Source organism: Oikopleura dioica, chromosome XSR, assembly GCF_907165135.1.
Source record: "Oikopleura dioica chromosome XSR, OKI2018_I68_1.0, whole genome shotgun sequence".
NCBI classification, from domain to species: Eukaryota; Metazoa; Chordata; class Appendicularia; order Copelata; family Oikopleuridae; genus Oikopleura; species Oikopleura dioica.
Window position 1 is genome coordinate 9,757,870 of NC_137294.1, and position 15,202 is coordinate 9,773,071.

Sequence of the window (15,202 nt, forward strand, 5' to 3'; positions counted from 1 at the left end):
TTCTGAATGTTTGATTTTGAATAGATGCTTTTTCGGCATTTGGGACAATATTGAGAGAACGAAGGAATAGGGCAGTAAAGAGTCTAGGCGGAAAATTATCCTAAGACGAACAATCGAGTTAGAGTTATACACAATTATCAGTAACTTTCGATAGAGAGAACAAAAAGATCACTCTAGGATTCCATCTTTTCATCTTCATCAGATGAAGATTCAGACTCGGAATCTGAATCTTCGGCTTCGGCAACATTCAACTTGATCTCGTATTCTTGATCACATCCGGCGTACGCATCACACATAAGGTAGAGGAGGTAAGTCTGCTCGCCAGCCTAAATTGATAACATGCTCAGTAATGGATCGTAGAGAATGAGCTAACCTTTTGGGGAACAACCTCCAGCGTCACTTTCTTTTTCTGTTGGAGGGTAATGTGCTTGATCGCGAGCAAGTGATTGCTCTTCGGATCCCCGACGACACACCACCATCCTTCATCACGTTTTCCAGGGTAAAATGGCGCTACATTATATCTTTAAAACTTGCTTATTAACCAAATGAATTACCAATAACATCTCCCGCGAGATCGGCTTCTCGCTCAAGAGTTATATGAACATTCGTCGGCCTGTTAGTAGCAGCATCTTCTGGGTCTTCCACAGTATGGTTCATCTCGATATTCGGATATCTGAACCAATCATAAAGATGCTGCGAACAACTTGAAACGTACCTGTTGCAAAATCGTGCAACATTCGCCATCTCTGCGTCTCCAAGCTTGAGAAGGTTGTCTCTTTCATCATTTTCCATCTCGATGATATCGAAAACAGAGTCGATATCTTTTCCACGACATTTGGTGACCATTTCAACGCTGAAGTGAGGAATCTGTCGAAGGTAAGAGTCCTTGTTCCACACGGCCTGGAAAAATAACAATAAAAGGGGATTGAATGTGTTTTAGTACCTGGGTAAGATTTTGTGCGAGCTCCATCGCAGCGAGTGCTGGATTCAGCCAGCCGTTGGAAGCAAGAACATCCACACACGCCGAAATCAATCGAATCGCAATTGGCAGGATCTCTTGAACGTCAAGGGCAATCTCTGGGGGAAGCTCGAGACGGGACATATGAGCCTAATATATTATTACCAAACAAAACATTGCATAATTTATACTTGAAGCAGAAGATTAGCCTTGATATGAGGATCAGACAGCTTTGGCTGAATCGGTTTGTAAGGGACCTTCTGGACCAGTTGTCGGAGGATATCATCTTCGTGATGACGCATCGGCAGGTTTTGGAACTCTGCAGCGTTCGAGATGATCTCGATCAAACCTAAATGCTCGATAGAAAATCATCTAAAATTCAAGCATTTTACCTTTGGTCTTTGTCTTCTCGGTCAGAGACATCGAAAACAACTCGATGGTAGTATGTTGTACATAATAATAGGCACCGATCATTCCCATATTCAGTGGCGAAACATCCACTTCATTTTCAATTGCGATGCACTTGATCTGCTTCAGGTCATCTAGGGTTGTCTCGACGAGCTCTGACAAGTTGTCGGACAGATGTCGATGAGTCGTTCCCTAATACGACTTTGAAAATAGCTATTTCATAAAAATTTTTACCTGTAGGTTGTAGTAGTTGGGGTTCTGCGTCATTCGGCGATAAAGGAAGGTCCACGTCAGGTAGTCAACTGCATCCTTAAAAACTGGTAGATAAAAATCAACAATTAACATATACCTGTTTGTTTTCGATCGTCTTGGTAACAACTTCAGCGTTGAAGTGATCGTGGAGCGCCCACTCGAGATGGCTTTCGACGGGAAGAGGTTCGAAAAGGAATTTTTAAAGAATTCCTTTTTCGAAGATTGACACAGGACTATGCACTAAAACAAGTTGAATAAATTTTTTCATAACGGTGTGTTACCTTTCCTTCTTCGTCCTCGCCTATTCGACCTGCTCGTCCAAGCATTCGAAGAACATCGGTAACGGCGTAGTCAGAGTATGAGTGAGTTCGACCGTTGTACCATTGGGTATCTTGGATGATCACAGTGTGCGCTGGAAGATTTAGCTTCCACGTCATGCTGTGAGGCAAAACGAGGACCTGAACGGCATTCTTCGAAAACAGCTGAGAAACTACATCAATTTCTTTTGAGCTGCTTCCTTCGTGGAGATAACCAACACCATTTCGCAAGGTTTCGACGAGCGTTTCGTCTTCAATGTTGCCTTCTAGGAGACCAGTTAGATCATTCTCATCGCAGTGAAGGAATCGTGTTGCTTTGTTATCGGAGGCTGCATACGCCAAAAGATCAATCGCGGTAAGTTTCGTTTGCTTTCGCGAAGGAACGTAGATAATAACTGGGCGAGTCTGAAAAATATGATAAATATGTCAACTAGATAAGTGAGCTAAACCTTCGCATGTCTTGAGATGGCGACGTATGCAGGCTTCACCATTGATTGAAGGCGAGAAGGCGCGTGAGAAATCATGAATCCTTGGATGTGCAACTCAAGTTTCACAGATCGAGCTGATGGAGGGAAATTGAAGACGTTGCTTGACTGGACACCAAGCCATTTTGACAGCTCTTTCGCATTGGCAAGAGACGAGCCAAGAGCGAGGATTCGCAATGGACGTTCTTTTTCAATCTGGGTGGAGAGGAAGCGCATTCTGGAACAGACGATTTCAACAGCAGGGCCTTTGTCTCCGCCTATGAGGTGAATGTCGTCGACAATGAAGACTTTTACAGCCTGGACATCCTTTCGCTGCTTCCATCGTCGAGAAAGCACATCCCATCGCTCAACAGTCGAAATAACAATGCCTCGTTTCGCGAGAGCCTTGAGGTCAGGATTTGTTTCTCCGCACAAAAGGGAGACATTAACACCGAGCTTGGAGAACCGTTTGGACCAGTCCTTGTAAAGGTGTTCGCACTGACTCTCATTTGGATGAACGTAAACGATGCTCGGGTTGTCATCATTCGCAAGGTGTCGCAAAATGGCTAGCTCAGCGATAACAGTCTTTCCACTTGTAGGAGCAGTTACTAGAGTATTCGCATCGGCGCCGTAGATGGCGTTGAAGACCTGAGTTTGGACCGAGTTGAAATGCGAGAAGTTCTGAGCAAAGAATTCTTCAAAATGCTCATTTCGTACGGCCGAGATAGGGAGCGGCTGCAGATCGAGAAGTTCGCTAGGTGGGGCATGTTTCTCTGGTAGGATTAAATGCCGGAAAGAGACGGGCAACTGCGTTTCAGCTTGGAGCCATTTGTCAGAGATGACTCGGATAAAGTATTGAGGTGGCAGAGGTTCGTAAATGGGGACGAAGAAGTTGAGGACATGAGCGTCGTCTTTGTATCGCTTCTTGAGCAAAAAGAATTCGTTGTGTAGAATGACCTCGGAGTCAACATCTTCCACAAGAATCCAGAATCCCTGGGAGTGCTCGTGGATTTTTTCGTCCCATTGGAAGTCGGGAGTGATGGTGAGTTCTACGCGGAGAGAAGATCGAGTGATTGGCTGGATGTGGACAGTGAGTTCCAGCTTGGGGAATTGATGGACCATTTTGTAGATAGTCTTACCCATCTTTGGAACGGAAACAAGCTCACCGATCTCAGCAGCACTCAGATCATACATTGACTCCCAAGGAAAGGATTTCTTCTCGAGCTTTGTGATGATCTGAAGAGGACACTTCTTAAATTGTCGCAGCGGGCACATCGACTGCCACATTCGCTTAGTAACCATTTTTGACATGGATAGACATTTTTCTGCGAGTTGAGCCCAGCCTCGAGAGAGCACGATCTCGTAAATTGCTCGCATGAGACGACCGGCTGACTGGTTCACATGTGTCATGTCGCACATGAGAGCAAACCCATCAAGTTTTAGCTGTGAGATGTAGGCTTGCAGAAGAACATTAACTTTTGCTGAGGGCTCATCGATTGATTCTTTGACAGGAATCGGAACCCGCTCCATTAATTTCTGGAGTTCAAGCTTTTCTTCGTCGCGGACGGTCAAGAACTGGAACTCTGACGACAGAGAGAACACTCGGAAGAGCTCAATTTCAGAAATCGTTGGCTTCAAGAGCTGATTGTAAGTTGACATCGATTGATGAGAAATGTAGTAGTGAGAGGCAATTCTACCGAGCTCGGTCGACTGGAAAATTCCAGAGCGACGATCGTATCGGATCAGGTGGTGTTTGTCGAGAGTGACAGCAGCCGCATGAACGAGGTCAGTTCTTCGTTGCCTCAGATCAGGATCAGTATCTTCCCAGTTGTCCTGGAGTCCATATAGCTCTGGATTTTTCTGCATACGCACAAAAAGATATGTGTAAGCCATCCATTCCACTGCATCGTTGATATTCTGAACATTGCCGAGAACAATCTCGCCGTTTAAGATATCGGGAAGCTTTGCAATCATCTGAGACTCAATCGGGAGCTGCTCGTTCATAAGCGAGAGGTAGTATCGGAGTTCAGAGTGATTTGTTATAAGAATACCTTCACCAGTTGTATCATACTGAGGTCGACCAGCACGACCCAACATTTGCAAAACATCCAAGGCTGACAACTCAATCCATTTTCCTTTTTCAGGAGAGTACACCTGTGTTCCTTTGATGATGACACAATAAGCTGGAAGGTTGACACCCCAAGCGAGAGTCGAAGTGGAGACCAAAACCTGGATATGCTTATCAGCATACAAATCCTCAACAAGACTTCGGTCAACTCTGTTCAAACCAGCGTGATGAATCGCGAAGCCAAATGGCAAAAGATCTTTGAGATTAGCGTCTTTCACTTGCTCAGCTTCTGATTTGAGGATCTCAGAAGAGGCAGAGCCTTCTTTGATGAATCCTCCGATAGTTTCTCGCTCCATACAAAGATCTCGAATTGCTTTTGCAGTTTTCGCGGTTTCTTTTCGCGAGTGAACGAAAATAAGGACCTGTTTCTGTCCCGCGTGGCCAACAGCTTTTTCATAGCAGAGCTCGTTCATGAGTTGGTATCTGCGGAGTGCTTTCTTTTCCGTAACGCCAATAAATCGCTGAGAAAGAGGAACAGGACGGTAAGAGTTATCGAAGAAATAGAGACCATCATCGGGATCGACCCGCAAGAAAGCGGCTACATCCATGTAGTTGGGGAGAGTGGCAGAGAGACCAACGATTCGCACATCGTCGTTAAGACTTTCAACAGAGCGCATAATTCGACCAGCGAGGGCCTCGAGAACGGGACCACGATCGTCGTGCAACAAGTGGATCTCGTCAATGATGACAAGTCGCACAAGTTGAGTGTATGATCGCTCACCACCTTTACGGCATATAATATCCCATTTTTCTGGCGTACACACAATCAACTGAGTGCGCATGATTTGCTCCTTAGTCAGCTGATGATCACCAGTAAGTTCGTTGACTTCGATTCCATACTTCTGCAGGCGCTTCTTGAAGGAACCAGTCATCTCTGTTACTAAGGAACGCATTGGCGCGACGTAGATCATTTTGAAATCATCAACATTGATGGTTCCATCCGAATTGATATGCTTTCCGATTTCTCTCATCATTGTAAGGAGAGCGACGTTCGTCTTACCGGCACCAGTTGGCGCGCAGACGAGAAGGTTCTGATCTGACTCAAGAGCAGGCTCTTTCAGCTTTGATTGGATTCGATTGAGACTTTGGAAATTTTCGAAAGCTGGGTGAGTATATTTAGGTAGGTCTGCAATCTTTACCAGCGTTTCAGAAGATGCATCTGGTTTCGGTGGAGGAGGAACAACTACCTCTTCGTATCCCTTCTTTGTCTGTCTTGTGGATCCTGAAGGGAGGTTACACTTCTTGTTTGTCATGAAGTGGCTGCTTCCTTCGAAGATCAATTCATCCAAATCAAGTGCTTCTTTCGGTTTCAAGTCTGACTCAACAAGACTTTCTGGATCCGGAGCTTCGGCGAAAGCAGCTTGCTGCTCACGCTTTCGCTTTTTTCGTGGTGCTGAGCCGTCGTCAGTGTCATTCAACTGCTTGAGGATCTTATTGAGCTGAGCGTCGGCTTTCATTTGAGCTTCAATCTCTTTTTTGTCGGCCTTGTTCGCTCTAGATAGCTTGGTGCACCAAAGGATCATTTTTGAATGCTCGCAAAGCAGTCGGATAAGGCTAAAGTTCGCCATCGATAGCAACAGTACAAACTGGTTTTCTGCTTGTCGTCTGTCTGGCGAGGCTTCCAAAATAGCCAGAACCTCCTCGCATTTCTTCTGCGACTCGTGCGAGTCGTTGTAAACGTCGTTGAGTTTACGCTGAAGCCAGTACGCATCGATCTCCCGTGGATTCAAATATAGATCGCTCTCTCCGTCGTCTTCGCCTTCTTTGCCACCATCTGCAGCTGACAAAAAGTGCGACGTCGATGTTTCCACACCTTCAGCTTCTGAGTCGGATTCAGAGTCCCTAATAAAGTTTCGCTCTTGTTCTTCATCTGATCCAGAATCGTCGAACTCGACATTGACTCCGTATTCGTCAATGTCGCCGACATCTTCACCGGCAGTTTGATTAGTTTGCTGAGTGTAATCAGAGATTTTCTTGCTCAAATTACACAAGAAATGATATGTCGTGTCTGGCAGTTTTCCCAACATAGCTTCGATTTCACTTCGCTTTTCTAGTAAAGATAATAAAATTGAGTTGATGCTTTCGGATGATTTACCTCTGTCTTTTGTTTTCTCGTTTTTGAGCTCCATGAGCACCTCGTCGGTGGCCCCGATGAGAACATCTCTAGGTTGGTCACCTAGCTGATTTTGAATGGCAGTGAGGAGAGCTTCATATGTCTCTCGGGTTTCACGAGTAGTTGGCTTGTAATTAACTCCAACGAGATCGTACATAGAAAATCCACTCTTGAAATAAAAGTTAGCGACGATTCGGTAATAAATTTGCGCTACCTTTTGACTTTCCTTCTTCTTTTTCTGCTTATCATCCTCCCTGTACTTTTTCTTCTTGCGCTCTTCTAATTCTTCCTTCTCTTTGTTTCCCGTCCGGATGGCTCGATCTCCCATTTTTGTCCCGCCGAGTCTCCCGGTAAGGGATTTGACTTCTCCGGTCGCTTCATTTCGCCCTCGTTTGTCCACCAGTTGTCGGTCAACCTGCAAAATATTTGAAACCGTGGCGAGTTAAATAATTACCTGTAGGACAAGATTACTGTTCGCTTGATAATTGTACTGATTACTACGTGCTTGATGGTCAGCCATGACCAATCAGCAGTATAATCTTAAAAATTCTGATAAGTGAAAGAAATAAGGTACGAATAGTGCTCATTGAAGGAGCTCGCAGTGATAGGATGTGGCAATCCGAGCGTATACTCAGAACAGGTCGATAAAGGTTCGTTAGTTAAGTGATTTATCCGTAATCGTATGCGACAGATCGTGAGTGAACAATAGGGAACCTTGTGGCGGCATAAATAAGTGCGGAAATCAGTGGAGCCATTTTGAGCTAACTAGAAGTATTTTCGCTCAAAATCGCACTGCAGTTTTCTCACACCCAAATAATATGCTTTTTTATGTACAGATCAAAATTGATGAGTTCAGTCGTCGTCGCTAAATTTTCCAGCTTTTTGATCTTCTTCTAACTTCTTGAACATTAGTTCCAGCGCTGCTTTTGCGTCTTCCTAAGTTTTGAATAGAGTAAGAACAAAGAAACTTTTTTACCGATGAGTCATGACCGAACGCCCCATCTTCTGTTTCTTGCTGAATCACCTTTCCACACTCTTCGCGCATCAGTGTTTTCAGACCACGTTTGTAGGGAAGGCCACGTTTATGGGGATACACAGCAGCCGTATCAACGCACTTTTTGTGATGCAACTATTGATTAAAAGTTAGCATAAACTCAATGAGAAGCTTTCTTACTTTCAAGGCTTTTAGGTCGGAATCAAGACTGTGCCCAACTAATATGTCGTCCTCCGAGAGATGATAACGGACCTTTTTCTGTACTTCTTTCAGATCAGCAGTACATGATCTAAGGTCTGCTTCTGAGATGCCGGAATACTTTTGATTATAATCAATGATCGCGCCCTCAGGTTTACAGAACTGATTCAGTATTATATCCATCTTTTCATCTAAAATTCACATATGAACATTTATATGGTTGATATGATGCTTTTACTTACCGATAATCGTTACTCTGGCTAACTCGAAGCCGACTACTGTGTAGACCATCTCACAGTCGAGTGCGAACACGGCAGGATTTCTATCAGGACTATCTGTATGGGCAGCATTGACTTTCTTTAGAGAGGCGAGCCTGTCGTATCCAGTTAAGTCGAGTCGATTTTCCTCATGCACATGATTGTCCGAAAACTTACAGGGATCAGAATTTGTGCCGCCGCCGCAACAACTATACTCATGACTCGTTCTTGTCGGATAAAGTTTCCCTGAGTGGTAGTAGCAATCTCCTTCAGAAACACTTCCGTCAGCCACATCTACTTCAAACTAATTTTTTATATGATTTCGGATTGGGTTGCTGTTCATTACCTCAGCTTGACAACGGCAGCATCTTCTCTTTTGTGGGTGACCAGTTGTCATTTTTTTGATTTTGTCCATGTAGGATTGCTTTACCACCACGACTTTTTTACTTGTTTCCGTTGCTCGGGGATAGCCATAATCCCACTGATCGTCCCTACTGAGTATGTACGTTGACATCGCCTTATAAAGCCTATCACCAGATAACTTCGTGAGCTCATGTTTCGGTTTGATTTTGATTTTCTTGGATAGTTTAGGACAAGCTAAACAGATGATGATTTTATGTTTAGAAATAAACAGTACCTAAAGCCTGATTCATCGAAACTGCTTGAACCTTCGTCAGATCATGTTTTGGCTGAAATCTGGGATCCCCAAAATTAGCCTTCCTGACTTGGGAAATCTTTACATTCATAGCGTTGCTGAAGCCACCTCTCGATTGAGCCTTCGTAGCGAGCTCCCTTTCGATCTCAAGAGCAACCTGCTTCGAGAGAATGTCTCCGTGTGGAGGTCTATCCGGTTGAACCTTCTCAACCAATGCCTTTTGCAAACGTTCTAGATTGGTTTGTCGTTGAGCCATAGGAACTTTGCAATTTTTTATGGGTACGCATCTGAAAGCAACATTCGAAACAGCGTGAGCGATTCGAGGATTCTTTTCAGCAGGGTTGTACTCTGTTCCCATTTTTGTTGTAGGTGTTTTTCGAATAGGTTCAGCTTCGGTTAGTCGTTTGTAGAGATCCTGATTGATGTCTCTAGGCTTCGGCTTTGGAATTGATGGACGCAACGCCTTCGCGGATTCATCGGATGCAGCAGAGGCAATTTTTTTCTTAGAAAAATCAGCGTCTGGCTTGAGCTGTTTCTTTTTCTTCTCGAGATATGACTCAGTAGCAGACGAGACCTTGTGCAGTCGTTCTTTATCTGAGCTCTTTTTTAATATGCTTTTTATAGGAGTTGTCGCAGTAACTGGTGCACCACTACAATGTGGTACATATCCCGTATCAAGAACAAGCTCTTTTGAGACAGGCTCGGGAACGTACTCCTCAATCGTCGATGATCTCTTTCGTCTTTTTGGAGTGTCTGTAGACGTGGATGGCGTCTCGTCTCGTGATCGTTTTTTCTTATTTTTTCCTTCCTCTTTCTCTTTGTGCGTTTTTTTCGAGCTTTTTTCTTTCGCATGTTTCTTTTCCTTCTCGGTTTTCTTCGATTTTTCCCTCTCGAGATGTTTTGCTTTTTCTCTCTCCTCTTTTGGCTTCGACTTTTCTGGTTTGTCCGGTTTTTTCTGTTTTTCTGCCTTTAGCTTTTCCGTTTCTTCAGCTTCTGCTTTTTGGCGTCTCATTTCCTGCACTTTCGATTTGTAAGCTGCGAATTCGAATTGACATTTCGTATTGATGGTTATATCAGCATTTTGCTGAGGTCCGGTGTCAGATTCCTCATAACCTCCTACCTGAGGCTCGTTTTTTATAGAGATAGGAGCTGGAGCACGTGGTGGCGAGTCTAAGACAATAATCGGAAGTTCTCGACTAGCTCGCCGCGAAAAAGTATGTGTCGTCACTTCTTGCTTCACGTGAACTTCTTGCTTCACCTGTTGCACCTGAGTTTTGCGTATTTCTGCAGCTTTTTTCTGGAGATCAGGAAGATACGGTTTGAGGTCACCTTCTGGATTGCAAAGATTCTCGAAGGGGACATATGTTGGTCCAGGTTTGGGCGGAGCTGGATGAGAAAACCACTGTACGAGCCTTGATGATCTTCCAGTCCTTCTAGCTTGACGGCGCCAATTTGATTAAGATCTTTTTGGTTCGGTCTATCTTCTATTTCGTCAGGGATATTTTCAGAGTACTGTGCCATCCGCTACTAGTTGCCGCCTAAATGCGACCCTCGCGACAACTAGTAGCAGTGAAAATGGGCGCTTTCTCTTCAGCGCTCAAGCGAAAGTTGCCCTTTCTCGGCGGGTCATGCGCCCTAGATTCCCCTTGGCGGGGGCCTAAGCGGCAACTTTTAGCGGTGAGCGCGAAGGATAAAAATGCGACCCACGCGACAACTAGTAGCAGTGAAACGGAGCGGCAACTAGTAGCGGATGCCACAGTAATTTAGGCCAAACGCAGCAGCTGATGTCTTTATGTCCAACTCAAAAAGTCTCTCCTGAGTGTCAATGGTATTGGGATCGACCAAGTGGTTGAACGGACAGAATGAGCTTGTGCAAATCGGACTGCTCGGACATGGCAAGGAGGATAACTTCGAATTTACTCGGAACATGAGGCATCTGAATTGAGAGAAAAGAATTCATTTATTTTCTCGGTTTATGGCACAGGATTATTTATGAACGAGTGAATAATAAGAGCGGACAAGACAGAAAATGGGTAAGTACGCTTGAAATTAATAATTTTGTGACCATAATTACTTCAAGTCTATTTAGTGCTGAAAGTGTAAATCAAAGAGAGACGTCAGAACGAAGTTGAGCAGATTACAGCTCACAAGGCTCTCGGAAATGTAATAACCATCTTACTCAATTAAATAGTTACAAGAAGTAATATATAATTACAGAGACAGTGTTATTCATTACAATAGTAACTTTTATTTGGACTTTTTGTTTCATAGGTAGCTTGGAAAGGTTTTTGAACGAGTTTTATAAGAATAAAAGAACATTGCACAAGATTTATTATAGAACGAGAGTTTTTTTCTTGAATGTGGACTAGTGAAGGATTTTTGGATATTGGCGCCTTCGAATAGGAAACTTCTGAAGAAAATAGCCAAGGTCATGTCGTGTTCAGAAATTTGGGCGTGAAGGAATAGACTAAATTTGTAATTAGAACATGAAAGGGAATTAACTTTGTACGGGTGGTTTGTTGCCTGCTGGACGCTTTGGAACGACTGGAGGAGGTCTATTTCCGCCGGGTCGCGATGGAATCATTGGCGCAGCGTGAGAAGGCTTGATGCCAAGCTGGTTCATTCCAGAATTTATCTGATTCATGGCGTTGAGAGTATTCTGAGCACGGCCCAACATTGAGGATGCGGCACCCGCTGGGCTTGGACGAGGTGGAGGGTTCGTTTTTGATGATGGGGGTATTGGGTTAGACTTAGACATTGGTTTTATTGGAGCGGAAGACGACTTGGGTGCGGAGGACTCGGAGATCCACGAATTGTCAACCGGCGGGGGCGCTGAGGTAGATACTGTCGATACGTTAATATCTCCGATGACCTTGAGTCCCTCTTTCAGTGAGTTATACATCCGGATCATATCATCCCGTCTCTGCACCTCCGAATCGGACTCTTCCATGATCATGTTTATGTCACATTGCGCATAAATCCTAAAAAGAGTTTTCTCGCCGTATATGTTCGAGTTAGTTACATTGCAAGGAGCTCTTCCGCAATAAATGTTTTCGTGTGGTTAATCATCACACCCATAATCATCTTCGGGGTCATATCTTTGAGCGTTTTCGTCACAATAAGCATATAGCTCTCGACTAAGTTCCTGATCGTTTCGACTTGTCGCTCGAGCTGTGGATCCGCTGAGACTCTCTGCTCTTGTTGTTCCTCTGCGCCATCTTCCTTTTCAGCTTGATACTGAACAATTCACGTGAGCTTGCTACTTTCAAAGCGCAACTACCTCTGGATAGACCCCAGCTCGTAAGAATGACGCCTTCCAAGATTCTAAGTCTTCTGCGTTATGTACGCTCAAATCAAGTGTTCTGTGGTCTTTGTAGACGTTTCGATTTTCAGTGTTGAACAAGGAGAAAGTGAACTTAGCACCGAACATATTGTGGCTTTCCTGACTTCTGAGCTTGAGATTATCTTGAAAGTAAAGTTAGCCCGGTGGAAATAAGCCATAGTCACCTGCTAACTGGACCATGTACTTCTTGTCCTTTTCTTCGTCGTCCTTGTACCACGAAAGAGTTTCCGCAGTAAGGACGAACCAGAACTCTTTACTTCCGCCACGCATTACACCAGTATTCTGCAAGCCAAGCCAGCCACGACGAATAACGTTATTTCCAGCAGTGTTCTGTTTCTTGGAAGGAACAGAGGACGCTGCTGCTTGCGTGAAGCCAATGAAATCCTAAACGCAAGGAGCTAGCACTTGTGTATTAAAGATAAACAAACCTCGTGGTTGGTATTGACATATGCCAGTTCAAAGTCGATGAGGTTTCGAACATGATCTTTGCATTGATTTTCGCGCTCTCTAATATGCTCGCAAACAATTCGATCAACCTCTTCTCTCAACATTGGAAAAGTGTTCATCGGCTAAATCATGAGAGTCAGTTGAGAGCAATTTACAATTATTTGTACCTCTGAGCAATTTCTCACTGCATTTATAATTTCGGTGCAGCATTGCTCGACAAGATTTGCCGGAGCCCTAAAGAGCTGCTCGATTTGCTCTTTGACGATTCTTTCGAAGGCCAAATCAGGAGTGAAGAGACCTGATCGAACACCGCGAATATTTTGAATGACAATCTTGATCTCCTTTCGGAGATGCTTCTCATCGATTTTGCGCTCGGCTAAAATGAAAATTGCCTAATTAGTACTCATTAACACGTTACCAATGTGAAGTGGAAGTCGCTCGTGAAAGAGGCGATTTATTTTCGCTCCCACGGTGAGCTGGTCTGTTGAAACTGAGCTTCCCGAACTGCCTGAACCCTCAATGACTTCCTGGAACGAATTGCAGAATTGATTAATGAGCTGTAGCATCGATTTCGTCTTTCTACTGGGATCATTTGGTGTGTAATGCTGAAACATTCATTATTCCCAATTATTCTTGCTATTCATCGAAGAAGCGCTATGTTCGATTGGGATCTGCCTACCTTGAATTTAGCCACTTCTTTTTCCATACTAGCAAGTTGCTTCGCTAACGAGTTGCGCAAGGTAGGCAACGTCTCGCGAATGTGATTTGTGAGTTGCTGGTTCAGCACTTGCTGTAGGTAAGGCGTACCCATTTTGTCTGCCATGTGACGGTAAGAACTGTGGCTCATAAAGAACCTTCTCTCAGCTGAAAATTTTAATGACAAACTGTTTCTTTGGCCAATGCATACCTGTCATTGCAGCTTTGATGTCTTTTCGCCCTTCGATGTCCTTCTGACTTCTGTTGACTACACCAATGTAGCCCCGACGAAGAGGCAAAAGTTTGTTCTCAAGGATGTCGCGGGCATCTGTGCCCTGATCCATCAAGTCGAGCTTTGTGATGACTCCTATGGTTCGCAATCCCTGAGGATCTACTTCTTTTGCCATCTTCATCGCGTCGGAATTCGCCAAATCAGTATTGGCAGGAGAAACAGCGAGAATGAGGCAAGAGTCGCGCCCAATAAATTGCAGGAGCATATCGCGGATTTGATTTTCAATGTCAGCCGGTTGATCACCAACAGCGACTCTGGTCATTCCGGGCAAATCAACAAGTGTCAGGTTCAATACGTTCGGCGAAAATACGCGAAGGTTAATCGGAACGGGCGAAATTCCCTTATTCGAGCCGGTCATTCTGTCTGTTTCTGCTTCAATTTCGTTTCGCACTTCGCTGAAATCAGTGAATCGTTTTCCTTTGGCGTGAAGGAACTCGGCCCATTCGCCATGGGGATTGTTCACCAGTTGAAGGACTAGCGGACGACGAGTGACGATGCCACTTCCTCGCGGCAAGAAATCTTTGCCGACAAAGTTTTCTAGTACCGAGGATTTTCCAGCTGATTGCGAGCCCACGACGGCAATCTTAAATAAATGTAAACGACATTCCTTGAAACAGGAAGATTACCTGTGGTAAATCGATATCCAGAGATTGACCTGTCTGCTGGAAGGCATCTTGGAGCTTGTTGATGAGTGGAATCATCTGCTCCATGCCCGAGTTTCCTATGTCGCTCATTCTCTGCTTGTTTTCGTTTGTCGGTTCGGCAGCGGGCTCGTTTCTCTATCTGCAGCTCTATTCTCGCTCTTTCCCGCGCGTTCTCACAGGCCCATCTGAAGGAAAATACGTTGAGCCTGGCAGCGGCCTAACTCAAATGTCAACAGAAGCAAGTCACTCGCCGTGCTTGGAAAAAGGAAAGGTTTTCAATGTAATTGCGCGGCTGAGTTGTGAAAAATAGAAAAAGCCCTCTGATATTGATTTGGGGATCAATTCAGTTTCCCTTGGGCTACCGAAATCAAACTCGTATAATAATACATGACATGCGCGATTGCAGGCATATTTTCGCGGATAATTACTGTATGCTTCAGTATAAAAGTCTTCTTTTCGAAAAATAAATGAAAATCTCTGGGCTGAATTCTCCGACGAAGAAATGTGAATTGTGGGGCTTTGTTTTCCTTTCGGAAGGAAATCTATTCAAGCTGCCAAATTGGTCCAAAGCTTCTGGGAATATTCAAGTTCAATGTGTGTGCTGTCTAATAAATTCTTCACTAGTGCTTCAAATATTTCGTTAGGATTTTTGAGAGGCTTTTGTGAAAAATAATAAATTAAGGATAACACTTGTTATTATAATAAATTAAAATATAATATATTATATTATTCATGCTATTTGAAATAAATTTAAGCCATGTTCTTTTAATTTTTTTCCAAATTTCTTCTCTATCATACTTTTAAAATATTGTTTAATTTGGCCACTACAAATCAGAACGAGAAAAGATAATGATGAAATGTGATAGAGGTGATTTAGTCTCTTAGTGTGGGAGCGAGTTGCGTGATTTTAAAGATTGTAGTTGATGTCTATGGGACGAGGCGTATGCGCGGATGAACATACTAATACTGGCACTGGCATACTGTAATATGCAACAAAGAGCTCGATTGAAGGTTTGTCTTTTTCCGAGCTGCGCGA

General features: G+C 44.0%; 3 protein-coding genes across 3 annotated transcripts; all 3 read right to left on the minus strand.

Annotated features, from left to right (window-relative positions):
* Window positions 1–28: 28 nt before the first annotated feature.
* On the minus strand, window positions 29–7,214 carry LOC145707673 (U5 small nuclear ribonucleoprotein 200 kDa helicase-like). The gene is given in 15 exon segments (XM_081785232.1): window positions 29–326; window positions 374–510; window positions 555–673; window positions 716–900; window positions 944–1,108; window positions 1,150–1,307; window positions 1,351–1,558; window positions 1,601–1,675; window positions 1,716–1,819; window positions 1,822–1,858; window positions 1,900–2,340; window positions 2,385–6,577; window positions 6,623–6,809; window positions 6,855–7,055; window positions 7,095–7,214. Coding segments are annotated over 15 exon segments (6,429 nt in total). The 5' UTR covers window positions 7,161–7,214; the 3' UTR covers window positions 29–173.
* Window positions 7,215–7,233: 19 nt separating this feature from the next.
* LOC145707675 (uncharacterized) lies at window positions 7,234–10,195 on the minus strand. The gene is made up of 6 exons (XM_081785234.1): window positions 8,727–10,195; window positions 8,436–8,686; window positions 8,075–8,393; window positions 7,815–8,023; window positions 7,617–7,769; window positions 7,234–7,576 (listed from the first exon to the last, which is right to left on the minus strand). The coding sequence occupies exons 1-6, from the start codon at window positions 9,754–9,756 to the stop codon at window positions 7,493–7,495; spliced, it is 2,046 nt and encodes a 681-aa protein (XP_081641360.1). The 5' UTR covers window positions 9,757–10,195; the 3' UTR covers window positions 7,234–7,492.
* A 781-nt stretch (window positions 10,196–10,976) lies between these two features.
* LOC145707674 (dynamin-1-like) lies at window positions 10,977–14,379 on the minus strand. Its single transcript, XM_081785233.1, has 11 exons — window positions 14,149–14,379; window positions 13,442–14,105; window positions 13,214–13,398; window positions 12,953–13,139; window positions 12,702–12,910; window positions 12,516–12,656; window positions 12,252–12,471; window positions 12,025–12,209; window positions 11,767–11,981; window positions 11,254–11,725; window positions 10,977–11,211 (listed from the first exon to the last, which is right to left on the minus strand). Exons 1-11 carry the CDS (start codon window positions 14,254–14,256, stop codon window positions 11,185–11,187), a joined length of 2,613 nt encoding a protein of 870 aa, XP_081641359.1. The 5' UTR covers window positions 14,257–14,379; the 3' UTR covers window positions 10,977–11,184.
* Between the last annotated feature and the right edge of the window lie 823 nt (window positions 14,380–15,202).

What these genes read in the sequence shown, in the direction of transcription:
- LOC145707674 (XM_081785233.1), bottom strand. Translation starts at nt 14,256, where the DNA reads ATGAGCGACATAGGAAACTCGGGCATGGAGCAGATGATTCCACTCATC. An exon ending in GAGCTGGGGTCTATCCAGAG is followed by an intron (nt 11,982 to 12,024) that starts GTAGTTGCGCTT and finishes TGAATTGTTCAG; the next exon opens with TATCAAGCTGAAAAGGAAGA. An exon ending in CAGCAGGCAACAAACCACCC is followed by an intron (nt 11,212 to 11,253) that starts GTACAAAGTTAA and finishes TTACAAATTTAG; the next exon opens with TCTATTCCTTCACGCCCAAA.
- LOC145707675 (XM_081785234.1), bottom strand. Translation starts at nt 9,756, where the DNA reads ATGAGACGCCAAAAAGCAGAAGCTGAAGAAACGGAAAAGCTAAAGGCA. An exon ending in CCGACCTAAAAGCCTTGAAA is followed by an intron (nt 7,770 to 7,814) that starts GTAAGAAAGCTT and finishes TTTAATCAATAG; the next exon opens with TTGCATCACAAAAAGTGCGT. An exon ending in CGTTCGGTCATGACTCATCG is followed by an intron (nt 7,577 to 7,616) that starts GTAAAAAAGTTT and finishes TTCAAAACTTAG; the next exon opens with GAAGACGCAAAAGCAGCGCT.